The 15,336-nt window shown below is 38.3% G+C and overlaps 2 protein-coding genes across 3 annotated transcripts; one reads left to right on the top strand and one right to left on the bottom strand.

Moving 5' to 3' along the window:
- Window positions 1-620: 620 nt before the first annotated feature.
- LOC147549223 (uncharacterized) lies at window positions 621-1,262 on the bottom strand. The gene has a single exon (XM_086668264.1). It carries the CDS (start codon window positions 1,260-1,262, stop codon window positions 621-623), a length of 642 nt encoding a protein of 213 aa, XP_086524390.1.
- A 4,532-nt stretch (window positions 1,263-5,794) lies between these two features.
- Window positions 5,795-14,578, top strand: LOC147549222 (transcriptional regulator family protein). Of its 2 annotated transcripts, none has more exons than XM_086667711.1 (8): window positions 5,795-6,559; window positions 6,663-6,723; window positions 9,199-9,440; window positions 10,273-10,474; window positions 13,003-13,134; window positions 13,653-13,759; window positions 13,849-13,964; window positions 14,252-14,578. In XM_086667711.1, the coding sequence occupies exons 1-8, from the start codon at window positions 6,185-6,187 to the stop codon at window positions 14,307-14,309; spliced, it is 1,293 nt and encodes a 430-aa protein (XP_086523837.1). In that variant the 5' UTR covers window positions 5,795-6,184; the 3' UTR covers window positions 14,310-14,578. The 2 variants fall into 2 exon arrangements, with proteins under 2 accessions (XP_086523837.1, XP_086523838.1); XM_086667712.1 differs by having other exon boundaries at window positions 5,917-6,559; window positions 13,659-13,759.
- The last annotated feature ends 758 nt before the right edge of the window (window positions 14,579-15,336 follow it).

Here is a 15,336-nt window from a genome sequence, read left to right as displayed (position 1 = left end):
TTGTTTTGTAAAAACATCATCTGAGTGTTCCCCCCAGCCTAAGTGTAATACTGAACTTTGTGCTAGACTTAGGTTGTGTTGAGATGCATCCTCATTTTCTTCCCAGTTTTTATTGACGTGTTTCTGAAAGCTTGAAATGTGTACTTGTCTGAAGGCGTTTTTACCTGCATAATTTCTATTAGGGGTTATAGTCGGTGGGAGACCCAACGACTCTCCGATGCTTAAGTCAGTACATGTACAAGTAGAAGACAATATAGAGAAGTAACGATAGAGTTTAGAAATGATACAGTTTGAGATGCACATCATTCCAACTGTTGTGAATGTCGCGTCCATCTTGTGCTTGAATTTTGTACGCCCCCTGTCCTACCACTTTGGTTATCTGATGTGGGTCTTCTCAAGAGGGCACAAGTTTTCCAGCACCGCTTTATTTAGTGTTCTGGAATTTTTGAGCAAACATATGCTTGACTTTTATCACTAGGTCACCCCGATGGGGCGTTTAGTGGTTTCTTATTCTTCCGGGACAGAGGTCCTCTAGACGTTTGATACAGTTCTGTATGTTGACGGTCGTTTCTTCTGTCGGAGTATCTGGAGCGCCTGTCTCTGTTTCTATCTTCATATGATTATGAACTGTTTCGGTGGGCTTCATCTTCTTCCCAACGAATCTCCACCCATGCTCTTGCTAACACGTCCTCCATAGTGGTGCAATTGAACTTTGTAAGTTCTTTGTAAAGCTCTCTATCTGGTAGGAGACCTTTCTTGAAAGCGTCTACAACAGTTTCCTGGTTACAATAAGGAATGGATACCGTCTCTCTGTTAAATCTACCCATGTAGTCTCGTAGTGGTTCTCCTCTTCGTTGGTGAACCCGATACAAGTCACTAGAAAGTTCTTTTAACTTTTTTCTGCCGACAAACTGTTCGACGAAGGTGTCTGTCGATTGAGCAAATGATGCAATTAAATTATTTGGGAAGTTCATGTACCACTGTAAGGCAAGACCGGTCGGACTGGACACAAAACTTTTGCACATGCACGCTTCACGCAGATTTCTGGGAATAGCTGTTGCGAACATTCTTTGCTTGTAAGATGCAATGTGATCGCCTGGGTCAGAAGTACAATCATACATCTTCTTGTTTGGGAAGGAGAATTTCTTTGACATCCGCACCAATGCAATAACGTCTACAAAAGGGGAGTCGACATAGCTGTAGCGGAGGCTCTTCTTGAAAAGAGTAGGCATTCCTGCAATGCGTGTAATCAACGCTTCCATTTATGCCAACTTCTTTGCCATTACCTGTTGTAGAGGAGTACCTAAAAATGTAAACAGAAGCTAATCAGTAGACGCATTAACCTGAGTTGATCCATTTGTCATGGGATACGTAGTAGGTAAAGTATATGGGAAAGAAGACTAAAGGGGGGTAGTAGTTGGAAGAGCTTGATGCGTGTGTGGGAAGACACGTAATGGCGTGACAGGAGTAGTGTTAGGAATCAGAGTTGGTCCTCCGACTGTTTCAGGAATTTCTTGACTGGAAGGTCCTGCCCCTCTTGTACTTTTAGAAGATGGTCTAGCATCTGTAGAGGTGCGAATTCTGGAGTCGTCACAGAAAGTTCAGTAATTTTTTCTTGGAGCAACTGGTTCTCTGCTCTGACCAGTTGATTTTCTTCCTCTAACGCCTTGACACGTTCAGCGTTCTCTCGCATTTGGGTGTTAAGTAGAGCAAGTTGAGAAGAAATGTCAAGCAAAGCAGATGTCATGTTTTCTTTCATTTGATTAGTTATCTTCGTTGTTAGTTTCCGAGGCCCCACGGTGGGCGCCAAATCGTAGACGGTGGAAGGTCTATGGGTCGGAAGTCAAAAGGTTGGAAGCGGGAACGTCTTCTGAAATTCCAAACGTCGAGTCCTTGATTGATGGGCACCAGCAACGTGTGGAAGAAACCTGCAAAAAAAAGGTGAACAAACACGAACAAACCCGTGAAGGCATGGGGGACACCGGGATGGTGCCTGCTAAGGGCCCTCCGACGGTCAAGTCAGCAAAGTATTACAATGAATAATAAATGAAAAGTCGAGGGTGTAACCGTTGACGTGTAATTGGGGAGTGGCTAGGCTCGTTGAATGGTCGAAGCTCGAGACTACGGGGGTGAAATGATCACAAGTCTGAGAGTAGATGTTACCAGAAGTGTCGAGAAACTTTGGTATCCTTGAGGGTCTCTGGAAGCGTCGAGCAAAAAGATAGTTTTTACACCCCTGAGGACGTCTACTAAACCAGAACCAGAAGAACGTGTCAAGATAAGGAGATAAAGCATATGCGGACCAGGTAACACGTATAAAAATGTCTCAGGAACAATCGAAGAATAGTGAGCGAGTGGGGAAGAAGAAGTGGAGTTTATCTGCTCTGCTTTCGATGTCCTGAGAAATGGAAGTGCTTCTCTTTTATATAGGTGTGAAGAATGATCCGTTGGGAGGAGTAAAGGTTCACCGTTACGGAGTAAATGCGTGGCAAGATACCTGGGATGTGGTGACGCGTACACGAGTTGTACATGCACAACGGTTGTGCATGTTCTCTGGTAATTACTCCGAGTGTGCATGTACATGATCTCCTATTTATGTGAGACGTTACCATGTTATGCATGTCATCAATGGGGGTAATTGTCTCTGGAGTTACGTTGACAAAGTCTAAGATCTTTGTCGTTATGGTTATATTTGACATGTAGAGGATCTCTTCGTTAAGTGATCTTTTACAAGTGGTGCGTGTAGATCTTGACGTGTCAAGCGCCAAACGTGTGGAGATTCGGACTTGTGGAGTTTTGTGCACGTGGATACTCTGTGCACGTGGTTGGGCTTGACACGAGTTTTAGGGTCTAGTCGACGAGGGTCCTGGTGTGGATTTTGGTCAACACACTACAAATTTGCATTAAACAGTTTGACAAACAGAATGGTTAAATTATTTTAAAAATCTGACCGTTGACGGGCCGGGCCGGATTGCCCGACCTGTCGCATAAGCCCGCCGGGTCGGGCTTTAACCCGATCTCTCACGGTCCGGGTCGGCCTTTTGAGCACCTCTAGTTTGAGTTAATTGTTATGAAAATATCTAGATGATTGTGACAACGTGTGATCGCCGGAGCCTTAATATATCCCAAACAAATGTCTACTACTACCTATAAAGAAGAATGGCAAGATAAATAGTCGACCTATTTGATTAGGACGTAACCTAACACTTGCATTATCAATGAGACCACTAATACGTTTTTGATCACAGAGTTTGAATAAGAAAGTCTTCCCTAATACCCATGAAAGGAGTTGAACTTTATTCTCTTCGGTATCCCTGTCATGCATCTAGTGTGATCTTTCAAAATCAGTTACATTCATATATCAAAACCAATATTCTTATTCAATTCATTACCTTATCAAACACGGAAATGGAACGACCAAGAGTTGTATCGCACAAAGCCGAGGGATCCCAATCAAAGTCACCACTCAAGCGAGTGGTTAGAGTGTACAACCCTTAGCCTCGAGCTGGAGACACGAGCACCACTAGCGAGCGAGTGGAGCACTTCACACGGGTTACATCCATGTCAATATGTCATCCTAACCTACATGGCTCATGCCCTTAGGTTGACATAATTTGAAGTTGGTTACGTACAATAAATTCCTAAGTGTTCATAATCATAGTAAAACAGTTTGAAAGCATTTCTCATGTCACAGCAAAACAGTTCAAGCATATTTCAATTCATTATTAAAAATTGATTTCCATGATACCTAACCTCTAGACATAATGGCGCATGAAACTATAAGGCCTAGCATATTTCATTATCTATAAAACTATTTTGGGAAAAGGATTCAGAACCCTACCTGGCGGTACTTCTACTCCGCCAAACCGTAACATGATCGTCAACGATAAGCTCCGGCTGCCCCCTTTACCGAAACATGAATAAAAGAAATAAACATTAGGTTCTCGGATAAGAACCTTGGTACAACAAAAAGAATAGATAAAAGAAAATAATGAAAGCTTAAAACAGAAAAGTAAATTCGCCAATTGCGGAACACTTCGAATATAACTGAATTTCGAGCAATCTCTTACTTCCATAGCCATCTCTAATTAAGGTCGATCATACACTGTTTGAAAGGTACTTCTATCCTATTATCCTTAACATTTTATTATTGAATGACTTCGCCAAAACCCGAGAGAAACATGCTCGAAATACACGCAACGGTTCTAACAGTGTATTGCGCACATAAACAGCCATAACCCTCTCATCGTTCATCCGTTTCTACCTAATCTTATGTCATCAGAAAGACTATCTCATTTAGAATGTTTTGCTCTAAGGTGGGTTCTCCTAATTTTAATTAGAACATCTCCGAAAAGCACAAAACATACGCAGCAGCACATTAGTTTCACTCATCGTATGTTGCGTCTTCTAACATTCATATCTTCTCATCCGAACTCCAAATAATTATTATAATACGTTTCTGGCATAGTCACGAGACAAGCTACAATATTTCTGAAGACTCAAACAACTTTGAAACCTCTATCACTAGCTAAACACTAAAAACAGGAAGCAGTTCTCAAAGTTGTTGAACAACATGATGCTCGATAAAACAATCATAACTTTCTCGTCCGAGATCCAAATGACTTGTACCATACAAATTCGGAAAGCTAACATCCTAAGCTACGACTTTCGTGTTTTGAGAAAGTCCGTTCCAATACTATATAAGGCCCAGATTGTTCAATAACATACAACAGTGTGCAGTCCCTTGAATTCACCGTTCGGTCGATAAACTACATCAAATAACTTCTCTAACTTTGGTTATATTCCAAAATTATTTAATGCTCAACCATATAAATCCTAGAATTGCTTCAAACTATGAATTTCCCCAAATATTTGTAAACATCAAACCCTGACAACCATAATAGATTCAATAATATCAAAGTTGTTGATATTCTTACCTTGATATAAATGAATATCATTAGAAAAGCTATCCTTTGCTGAATCTCTTTCAATTCCTTCTTTAAGTAGTCGAATTCTTCAAATTTGAAATGAACACTCTATTAAATCCAAACTTATAAAACTATAACAGTTTAGAGAAAGAGAAATGAACGTTCTTATGATAAAACCATTATGATTACTTACCTCCAAAGAAAATCTAATTTCCTCGTGAAAACCACTCGAAGTTCTCTTCATCGATTTTTTTTTCCAAAAAGAAAACCCTAGCTTCAGTCGAATAGAGAAGATAAAATCTGATTTTCGTTTTCCCTTATTAAATCTGTCGAAATTACACTTCAGTTCCTGGATTGGACTTCACTACAAAATCCCCCCAAAATTTGGACTATTTGCTGATTTAACTCCTCTTTTAACTTGACCCAAATATCAAATAGTCCTTCAACTAACCTTAAAAACTTGTGATGTTACAGACTGGGGCTCCCAAATCCAAGTTTGAGAGCCCCATCCTAGAACTTGGACACTCCAACACGGGAGCCTCGGGGATGGGCTCCCGGGTAGGGTTGGGAGTCCGGGCTGGAGGGCTCCCAACCCCCAGTTCTAACCGTTGGGAGTTCCATATGGGGAAGGGGGTGGGGGTGGGGGGTGGGGGGAGGGGGCATTTCATTTTCTTTTTTGTTTCTTTCTTAATATTTTTTTGTTTACACATATATTTGTTTTAATTTTTTTGTAACTGTAAATTTTTTAATTGTAATTTCATTGATTGAAAATCTAAATAGTACTGTATTTAAACTAATTACACACATGTACACCACACAGATATTAATTTTCATAGTTGAATAACAAATTCCACACACAGCACAATACACATGTACATAATTTAGATTTTGGAGTTTTTGTTCGGAGTCCGACGTTAGAATTGAAAAAAATCAGGGATTTCCAAAATAGGCTCTCAAAATTGAGAGCCAGAGCCCCTATACTGGACTTGCTCTTAGAAGGCGGTCTGACAGCTGCTTATAGCACTTTACCCGGTGCTAATCGAACCGCCGATAGCACTTTGTCGGTCTGGGTCCGGGTACCTTTAGCAGGGCGTGGAACTAAAATTGTTTTTCGAACCGATTTCCTTCTGAAGTATTAGCAGCAGCGGCATTATTCTTCCCCACTCGGAGTTGCGACTAGATATTTTGATTCCAAGATTCAAACACCAAGAAACTATAAATAGTAGCAGATAATTCTGTAATCACAAAAGTTTCACATGGCGTCGAAGAAGAGGGAATCAGAAGGTATAGCTTTGTTATCCATGTACAATGATGAAGACGAAGAAGACATGGAAGAAGATGAGCGAGAAAAAAGTACTGATGATGATAATGAAGAAAAATTTAGACCTACTGATAGGGTTACCTCTGATTTTTCTTTAGAAACTTCATCTCCTTCTCTTCTTCAATCTGAGAATTCTCTTCCGGGTCAAGATTCAAATCCACAAATAATTAGGGTTCCGACCCCAACACCACCAGAGTCTCAGAATTTGTTAGCTGATCAACTGTCTTTGGAGTCTCAAAGATCGAGAAAGAGGACTCTTGCTATTGTTGATTATGCCCATGATGAAACTGCAATGTCTCCTGACGCGGAGGTAATTCCCCTAATTTTCTGAATACTACCGTGCTTGATTTTGGATTAGGTTACATGTAACATTAGGGTTTGATTGAGTTAAATGTTATAAATTCTGTTTGCAGGATGGTGAAATTCTGACTACTGGTAGTGTAATGGTTGGTATGGAGCTTCAAACTACAAACGGTAATTCTGTTTCCTTGCTGATTTCACACAAGTAAAAGAAAATAAAAGCAGTTTTGAATAGAAAAGTCAATCTTGTTTAAGTCACAAGTTGTATGCCAGTGTAGTAAACAACGAAACTGATAGCCAATATTCACGCTCTGTCGTTAGACCACAACCTCCTAACTTGTGTACCTTTTTGCAATCAATTCCTACAAAATTTGTACCTCAATTCATCCACCACTACCCACTGATAAAGCTCACACAGAATTTTAAACAGAGAGGTGTAAAGAATAAGAAATTAGGAGAAGAGAGGTTTAGACAGAGAAAAGTTGAGAGAGAGCTCTGAAAGAGACGGTTAGCGATGCATGCGTTATTACAGAGCTAAGTAGTCTAGGCGGAGATCGATTCGGGAGTAGCCCCTAGTCTGTCCTTGATCCCACCTGAATGGACCCAAGAAACTACGCTGATTTTTTCACCGATGGCTCATATATATCCATGTAAATCCGTATATATAGAATGTAACATACTCTTTTTATACATATGCCACAACCTACTAACCAATACTGATATAAGTGAAACCAAACGATTCAACGTTTTCCTTTGGAAGTGGGTATGGTCTGTATGGAATTAGTGTAAGAAATAAAAATGTATAGTCATACAAGAAAAGCCCAAATGGATAATGTCTAATAAGTACACATCTAAGAATTCTACACAATGAAAATTCAGGTTCCTCCTTTTGCACCAAAAACGAATCAAACGATAACACCCCATATTTGATGTTCTCGAAGTTCAATCACGCTTCTCTGCAGGTAAATTTGTTTCTTCCTTTCCAATGGGCCACAGGACAACATTGGTATCAGCCTCCCTCACTAGCTTAGCAACCTTCATCTTGTCCTTAGTCCCTCTAGATTCCGTGAACTCGTAATAGTCATAACTATAGAACAACAAAATGAAGTGGAGCAATTATTAAACTTAACAAGAAAGAGAATTAAGTTAAATCGCATGCAATCTTACATGTTCTATAAACTTGTGAAGTCATAAACGTGGAAGGCTTACACATCCACACCTTCACCATAATTTTTTCCATCTCCTTGTGACATCTTATCATTTCTTATTTCTGTGAAGTAGCCTCACTAGTCTACCCGGCCTCGCTTGCCAAGGGAACCGTGGCTAGGATGGCTTGGTTCGATTGCTCTTTGGTCAAATAACCAGGCCTTGATCTAGTTAATCTGCCTTGATGTTTTTGTGTGCGTAGAAATGATTTTCTCTTTTTAAGTCCAAACTTACAAGTCAATTTGTAGTCTCGTCATGAGTTAGACAAAAATGGGGCTAGTAGCCATGTGACCATGTCTATATCTAGAAACATTAGCACTTCGAAATTCATCAGTCTACCGAGGCATATATAGAATATCAATATTGGCAGTTTTACATGACGGAGCCATATTGTGTAGCCTACCAGAGGTGATATTTTTAGCATACCACAACACTAACACCGTGTTTGTGGAATTCATCAGTGCGTATTAACTTGCTTGCTTCATATCATTATACTTCTACATGGCATTTGTAGAGGCAAATTTTATATAACGGAGCCTTTTCTTATATAATGAATAAGAAAAGCCGAAAGCGTTCAAAATGTCATAGATCCAAATATCCTACTGGAGACGTGATATTAAGCATAGCACATAGTAGCATGCTACGATACTGTAGATGCATTAAATTTTAGAGCAGCATGTGTTCTAGGTATCATTGAATCAACCAGATAACGATGGAGTCATGACTCACATGCTCTCTTCTCATCTACACACAATTCAACCTTATAAACCTGTGGACTAACACACCAAAGAGAGGACGCCGAACTGAATAGTTCACCTGGCATCTCTCCATAGTGTTCGACTGGGACTAGATACCTTGTTCCCTTATCCCTTATCTTCAAATTTCCCAGACTAATAATAATTCAAATTATACAATATATTACCCTCTATAGCATTCGCTGGAGCCTGGACTATGTCTTCTTCAACTTCACCCTAGATTAATGGCATTTTCTGGATTCTTCCTCCACTGTCTCCCATGGGAAAATGGAGACTCCACTCTTTTAGTCCTTATTGGCTCGTGTAGTATAAAGATACATCTTCATAATGCATTTGTTATTGTTTTATGAATAATTCCAGCTAGCGCTGGTGTTGACAATAAGGTTTGGACTGGTTTATGTCTGGAATATGATAAGTTTCATCATCCTCATGCTTTATGTAATACGAGTTTCAATCCTTTGCATGTATTGTTATTTGGTTCATTTAGAGTGCATTTGTAACAACTAGTTTTCTTGTTTGAAATCGTTGAAAGAATGGTGCTCCTACAAATACTTGTGATACTAATTTGTTTAATTTAAATACCTCCAAAATATATTTGATTAAATGCAATAAAAATGGATTTGGCTACAATACTTATTTCATGTTTTTTACTTTCTTAGATGGTTCTCTGGCTAATTTACATATACAGGTACTCCACGTGAAAGAACCCCTCCAGGAACTGTCCAGATCTTAACAGCTGGAGTTCAAACTACCCCGCCCCAACTGTCTGAACAACCAGAGCCTTCTCAATCTGACAATGTCCCAATGGAAATTGAAATTGTAAAGACTGAGGAAACTGTTACGATTTCTTTAGAAGTACAAGGAGATTTTGATGCTCTGGAAAGGTTTCTTCCTCCCCCACCTAAAACAAAATGCTCTGAAGGTTTGCAAGTAAGCATGGTCATCATATTCTACTTCATTTTATATGTTGATAATTTAATATAGTAGGAGAGCTGTCTAAACCATTATCTAAAGCTTTATATCTGTCTGTTAGAAAAGGCTGTAGTGTTTATTTTTGACCGTAGAGCTTCCCTTATATCTAGAATCAAGCACTCTGCTGCATCCCTTATTTGGTTATTACTTAAGTGTCAGAATTGGATGCCAGTCGTTGTTAAACATCATTTTTTTATTATTTAAGAGTTTTTTGTTTGAGAATGATAAAATGCATACTTTTACTATCAACGAATTGTGTTTTTCTAAAACACATGTCTTCGATAAAGTTTTTTTTTTCTTATATGTTAATTGAGTAAATTCTATGTAGCCCTGAAGCTAAGGGTTAGAAACATGAATGAATATTGAGGTGCTTTCCTATGTTAATGTTCTAAAACTAAACGTATTACGCATATAATTTATTAGAAGTTCTGATGAAATAAGAAGCAATAAATAATTTCAGTTAGAGTATCATGTCCTACCTAGACAACTAGTTTAGAGATAGTAATGAATAGGAGAAACGAATGACTATACTGACATGGTGGCCTAAGTATTTTGTTCTTTTATGGGATCCTACTAGGCTAAGAACAAACCAGAGGAGGTCAAGCTGGGATGTTCACAAATTTTGGAAATTATATTAGTCGGTATACTATATTTAAGAGTAAGGGAAATGGTTTTTATAGTCAATGATATACACTCTCTACCTTGTGCTGTAGTTTTTATGTAAAGCCTTATATTTTTATTCAGTCACTGTTTAATGGAACAGTTACTTTCCTTCTCTTTATGTCAACAGGAAAAAATTAACAAGTTTATTGAGTTGAGGAGAGGTGGAAAAAGCTTCAACTCTGAAGTTCGGAATAAGAAGGATTATCGGAATCCTGATTTTTTGTTGCATGCAGTGAGTTATCAAGATATAGACCAGATAGGGAGTTGCTTCAGTAAAGATGTATTTGATCCTCATGGATATGACAAAAGCGACTACTACGATGAAATAGGTAATTAACAGTTTCTTCGTCTTTAGTCTTTTTATTTTTGTTTCGGTTTCTCTATTTCCTGTGATATAATCTGCCCTATCCCAAGTGCAATTCCTGATCTATACTTGCCTAGTATTCTAAAGTACTCAGTTTACAACATCAAGGGAGAAATAATGCATGAATGTTATATTTATTTCTATATATACACTGAAATAAACCGAGATAATTTAACTCCAACTAGCACAGAAACCCAAAAGAGACGTCTGAAAACTTCAGAAATTTGAACCATGGCCTAGGATGCCAGAATTCTGTTTACTCAAAAGGATAAAATCTGATAACATATTTACTTTTCTTTTTCTTTTGAAGAAGCAAATCAATAGTTGTTGATAAATCCCAACTCTAAGAACACCTACCAAAGTTGAAGGGCTATCCATCCAGTCAAATTATCATCCAACCTACTCTATACATGTGCTATTTCACTGTTAACTCTAGTTACGAGTCTTATAATTCCGAATAAAAAATGAAGTCAGGGAATCTGGTTTCTGCAAGACCTGATATATGGACTGGAGTAAGAGTGAACTTGAAGTTGTTTCTCTAAAATGGTGTACTCTAGAGATCTGTACTTGTAAAACCTCCTATTGTTTTTCTCTCTAAATTTGTCAAATAGCTACGATGACTTGCCTTAGGTTTAGTCATCTTCTACAGAATTCCTAAAAACCACCAACTTTTGAACAGACTGAAGAATTTCGTTCAGTCCGGAAATGGAAACGTTTCTTACAAATATTTCGGTGAGTGTCGAAATTTTACAAATCCATGAAAATGATGTATGCAACGGATTAACATAATCTATTAGTTTAAGGGGGTATTAACAATGACACAGTTACGTCCGAGAGTAAACTGAATAACTTCTTGAAAATATCTCTCGAAAGATAATATTTTTACTGATAATAGTTAATAGTTAACAAACTCTGTTAGTTTGAGTAGGTATCGTCGATTACACAATTATAGCAGGGGTGTTACTAAGATAAAATCAATTTAGGCAGTTAAGTGAGGGGGTAAATTCGAATAGATTAAAAAAACAGTTAGAACATAACATAAAATTCAAGAGATATCTATGAGAGATGAAAAAGATGAAGGAATAAATCAATAGATACGTTTTTAGTTTTAGTTTCTCCGGATTTTTTGCTAGATTTCCATTATGTCAGTGGAAGTTTTGAAATTTCGAACAATTTCGGTCGAATTCCCATCATGTCGGTGGAAACTATGCAGGAAAGTAGGAAATAGTTGTAAGTGTGATTTCGTGCACCTAATCTAAATTTAGGAAACGTTCGCGACATTTTGGTGAAATTTCGGGAAATTTCATTCCTTGGTTGCATCATGCTGCTGTAGAAGCTAATTTGATGATTTGTTCACTCTTTACAGATGTTGCATCAATTAATTAAATGATGTCCCTTCTTTGTAATCTGTCGTGTGTATCAGTATATATGTCTTCTGGTGACTGACCTCGTATAAGGGAAAAAACAATCTACAGGGATGTCAACTTTTCATAATTTCTTGGTTCCGACTTCACCATTTTTATGACATGTTCATCGAACTAATTTTTATGTGAAGCACAGATAGTTATTACCACTTACCTCCTTAAATATGTCTTCTAGCATCGAGTTGAAATCAACTGTGTTTTTTGTCAATGCGATCCTTGAAATGTTTCATATCGCTTTTGTTACCGTTATAGGCTTCTTCTTTTTTCTTGAAATATTTTAATAAATAGAAGAGGGAAAGTAATATATACAAAGATACGCCCTATATGGGACGGATATCTTTCACGAAGAAGTTACATTCGGTGGACTGTGGTTTACCTCCCAGTTAAATACCTAGTCCAATTGTATGCTATTCAATGGAAAATGGTTCCCATCGCAATGATGGTTTCATTAACAGACACTTTTTCTCTTTGAAGATCCTTACATTCCTTTCCTTCAGTATCGGGAATTATGGTACATGTCCCTGGCTTCGGAAGTGCCAGAGATTCCCACTATTCTAAGCGCTGCTGTGTATTCTGCCATAGTGCTGTCTACAGCACATGATTCTTATAGATTCCGTGAAGTAGTTCCCAACATCTGAAGCATAGCAGCAATGGATAGTAGATGGAGTGTAGTTTCATTCTTCCTCCTACACAACCCACTTCTATTAATTCTTAGGCTACCTCTCTTAGCTCATTTGTGGTTGATAGTTTGTTTGCTTGCCGTCCGTCTTGTGAAACTGATTTTATCAGGTATAGGGTTTTTTCCATGAGTCTGATTGCACACCGTTTTATTCCTCCTCACAATTCTTATTGAAAAGTTTGTAGCATGTCTCACTGTTAAATCCGCGGCTTCTTTTGAGACTGTGTATTACAATGCATGTGTGATACATCCACAGTTCACTATTAATTTTGCTAAACGTTCTCTAAGTTTCACTGTTGGAAGGATAGTTTTATATACTGATGAAATGATTTATCTTTTTAATTACATGAATCTGAGTTGGCATAGTGTTAATTTGATTTGTGAACACAGAGGCTGATATGAAGCGTGAAATTGAAAGGAAGGAACAAGAGAGAAAGAGAAGTCCAAAGGTGGAGTTTACTTTAGGAGGAACACAACCTGGAACGCTTCCTGCGGCTCCGAAAATCAACCTACAAATTCCAGGTTTGAGATTAAATTGCCTATATGCTTGTAACATATGAGATTGCTTATGAAAATTATATTGCTAGCCATTTCAAGTCGAAGGCTTGTTCTCTTCCACATCCCTTAAACGTGAGTGATAGAGATCAAGCAGTTACTCTGGAGGGTAACTCCACCTAGGGAATGAATATAAATGACTGACAATGCGGTAAGAGGATCAGCAGTGATGGAAAAACCTCTATTTGTCAAGAGGAAAAGGGAGACAAATAAAATAGCCATAGTGGAGATTGGAGAATGACCGTCAAGTGGCAGTTTCTATACCATGCAGTGTTCAGTCTCTCTACGATTGTTGACCTCACCATAATTTAATCCTACCCTCTCTTCAAAGAGGTAGAACAATCGTTTTATTTCCTAGCTGAAAAGAATATGAATTTATTCTCTGATTTTCACCTTCACTGAAATGCCCTTATTCTGCTCATTGAAAAGTCAATATTGGTCATAGTCAGTACTAGCTATTTATCTGATTAGACTGACTATTGCAGTTTCAGGTGCACCAACTGTTGCTTCTGGTGGACTACATTCACTTTCAGCTGCTGCTGATACCGTGACGCGTGAGGGTAGGCTTAACAAGAAATCAAAGTGGGACAAGGTATCATTTAACATACACCCAAAGATGTTTTCCCTTTTTCTGTTCAGACACGAGACAGAGTCCTATCCTAAATTTGATTTAATGTTTAGGTTGATGGTGATAGAAGAAATCCTTTGCCTTCTGGGGGACAAGATGCTGTATCTTCTACTGGGACCCATGCAGCACTCTTGGCAGCTAATGCTGGTTCTGGTTATAGCGCTTTTGCGTAAGTACCATATTAGCGCCCTTGTCGTAGACAGTTCTATTCTCATCCAAAAAGAACATGTAGTGCTTTTATATACAAAGAATAAGAAAAATTCTAGATTCAGTTACCCCTAACTTATTCTGGTTTTCCAGTTCTTATATTGTTTAGTAGAGCTCCTGACCTACTCGTGTTTACGTTTGTAACATGAATACTCCGTTTTAGTGTTTTCTTGCAACGATAGTATACTTCATAAACAGACTTATGCTCATGTGCGTTCTTTTGATTAAATCTTTTTTTTCAATTGGCAGACAGCAAAGACGAAGGGAGGTTGAAGAGAAAAAATCTAGTGACAAGAGAAGATCATGAGTTATGTTCTTAGCCGTTGAAAATCTACAAGTCCTATTATCTAAGCAGTGTACATTCACAGGCTTTGTTTGTACCCACTACCAATTTCGTCAACGGGGAAAAAAAGCAATGTCTTCGAGACATTGTCTGTAACCAGAGAACCTTTACGATAATTGTTCCCAGGTAGGAGTTGAGATTATGCTCTGAAATGTCTCCTCTTTTCCTGAGAAAAGCACAGTAGAACCAATCCAGAGTGTAATTTATAAAATGTCATCTAGCTTTTCACTTCATTTTGTACTTATCTTTTCAATTACTTATATTTATTACGTTACCAAGAGATCGAAAGTCGAAACAGGATCACCTTTTTGCTAGGTTAGATTGTTGATTCTTGTTCCAAAAAAAAAGCCCTTCTCAGTGTGATGTAACCCAAGATTTTGTTGACTACCAAGAGATTGAAACTGAAACAGAATTACCTTTTCGCGAAGTTAGATTGTTGATTCTTGTTCTGAAAAAAAGGACCTTCTCATTGTGATGCAACCCAAGATTTTGTTGGCTGGGATTAGAGTTACTTATTTTTTTTTTTTGTTGAAATCGAGTTACTTATTCAGACATTTAGGTTTCTTGGGCTGTGTATAGTTTGTAAAGTATTGACGGCTGAAATGATGTTCCATGGTGTAGGTTGGGTCGGTGCAATCATATGAACCAATTCAGAGTAATGTCCTTCGATTTTTTTTTTGAACAATTTGGTTGAAATCAAGGAAGAAAAGGAGTACACAATGTGGTCCAAGTAGTATAAAAGGTGGAACCTAACTTGGCAGACTAAGTCTGCCTAAAGCCAAGGATCATAGCCTCGCAGCATGTGGTAAAGTAAAAGCCAAGGATCATATCCTCCCAGTATATGGTAAAGTAATAGAATGTCGGGTTCTTGACCCTGAGTAAGTTTGTTCCATCGGGAGATGGTAACCTGTTGTTTAGAGTGGTCTCTTTGGTATCATATCCTTTGTGTGTGTCCTTCCATATCCCCCAAATAATGGCGTGTTGTAAGATA

Source organism: Eschscholzia californica, unplaced genomic scaffold, assembly GCF_041429995.1.
Source record: "Eschscholzia californica isolate CP2 unplaced genomic scaffold, dmEscCali1.0.p SCAF_3, whole genome shotgun sequence".
In the NCBI taxonomy this organism is placed as follows: domain Eukaryota; kingdom Viridiplantae; phylum Streptophyta; class Magnoliopsida; order Ranunculales; family Papaveraceae; genus Eschscholzia; species Eschscholzia californica.
Note: the sequence above shows the minus strand (reverse complement) of the source record. Positions and strands in the feature narration are given on the sequence as shown.

Excerpts from the sequence above, each read along its gene's own strand:
- LOC147549223 (XM_086668264.1), bottom strand. The coding sequence starts at position 1,262 with ATGGAAGCGTTGATTACACGCATTGCAGGAATGCCTACTCTTTTCAAG.
- LOC147549222 (XM_086667711.1), top strand. The coding sequence starts at position 6,185 with ATGGCGTCGAAGAAGAGGGAATCAGAAGGTATAGCTTTGTTATCCATG. Across the intron at positions 6,560-6,662 it reads CAATGTCTCCTGACGCGGAG|GATGGTGAAATTCTGACTAC; the intron begins GTAATTCCCCTA and ends TTCTGTTTGCAG. Across the intron at positions 9,441-10,272 it reads AATGCTCTGAAGGTTTGCAA|GAAAAAATTAACAAGTTTAT; the intron begins GTAAGCATGGTC and ends TTATGTCAACAG.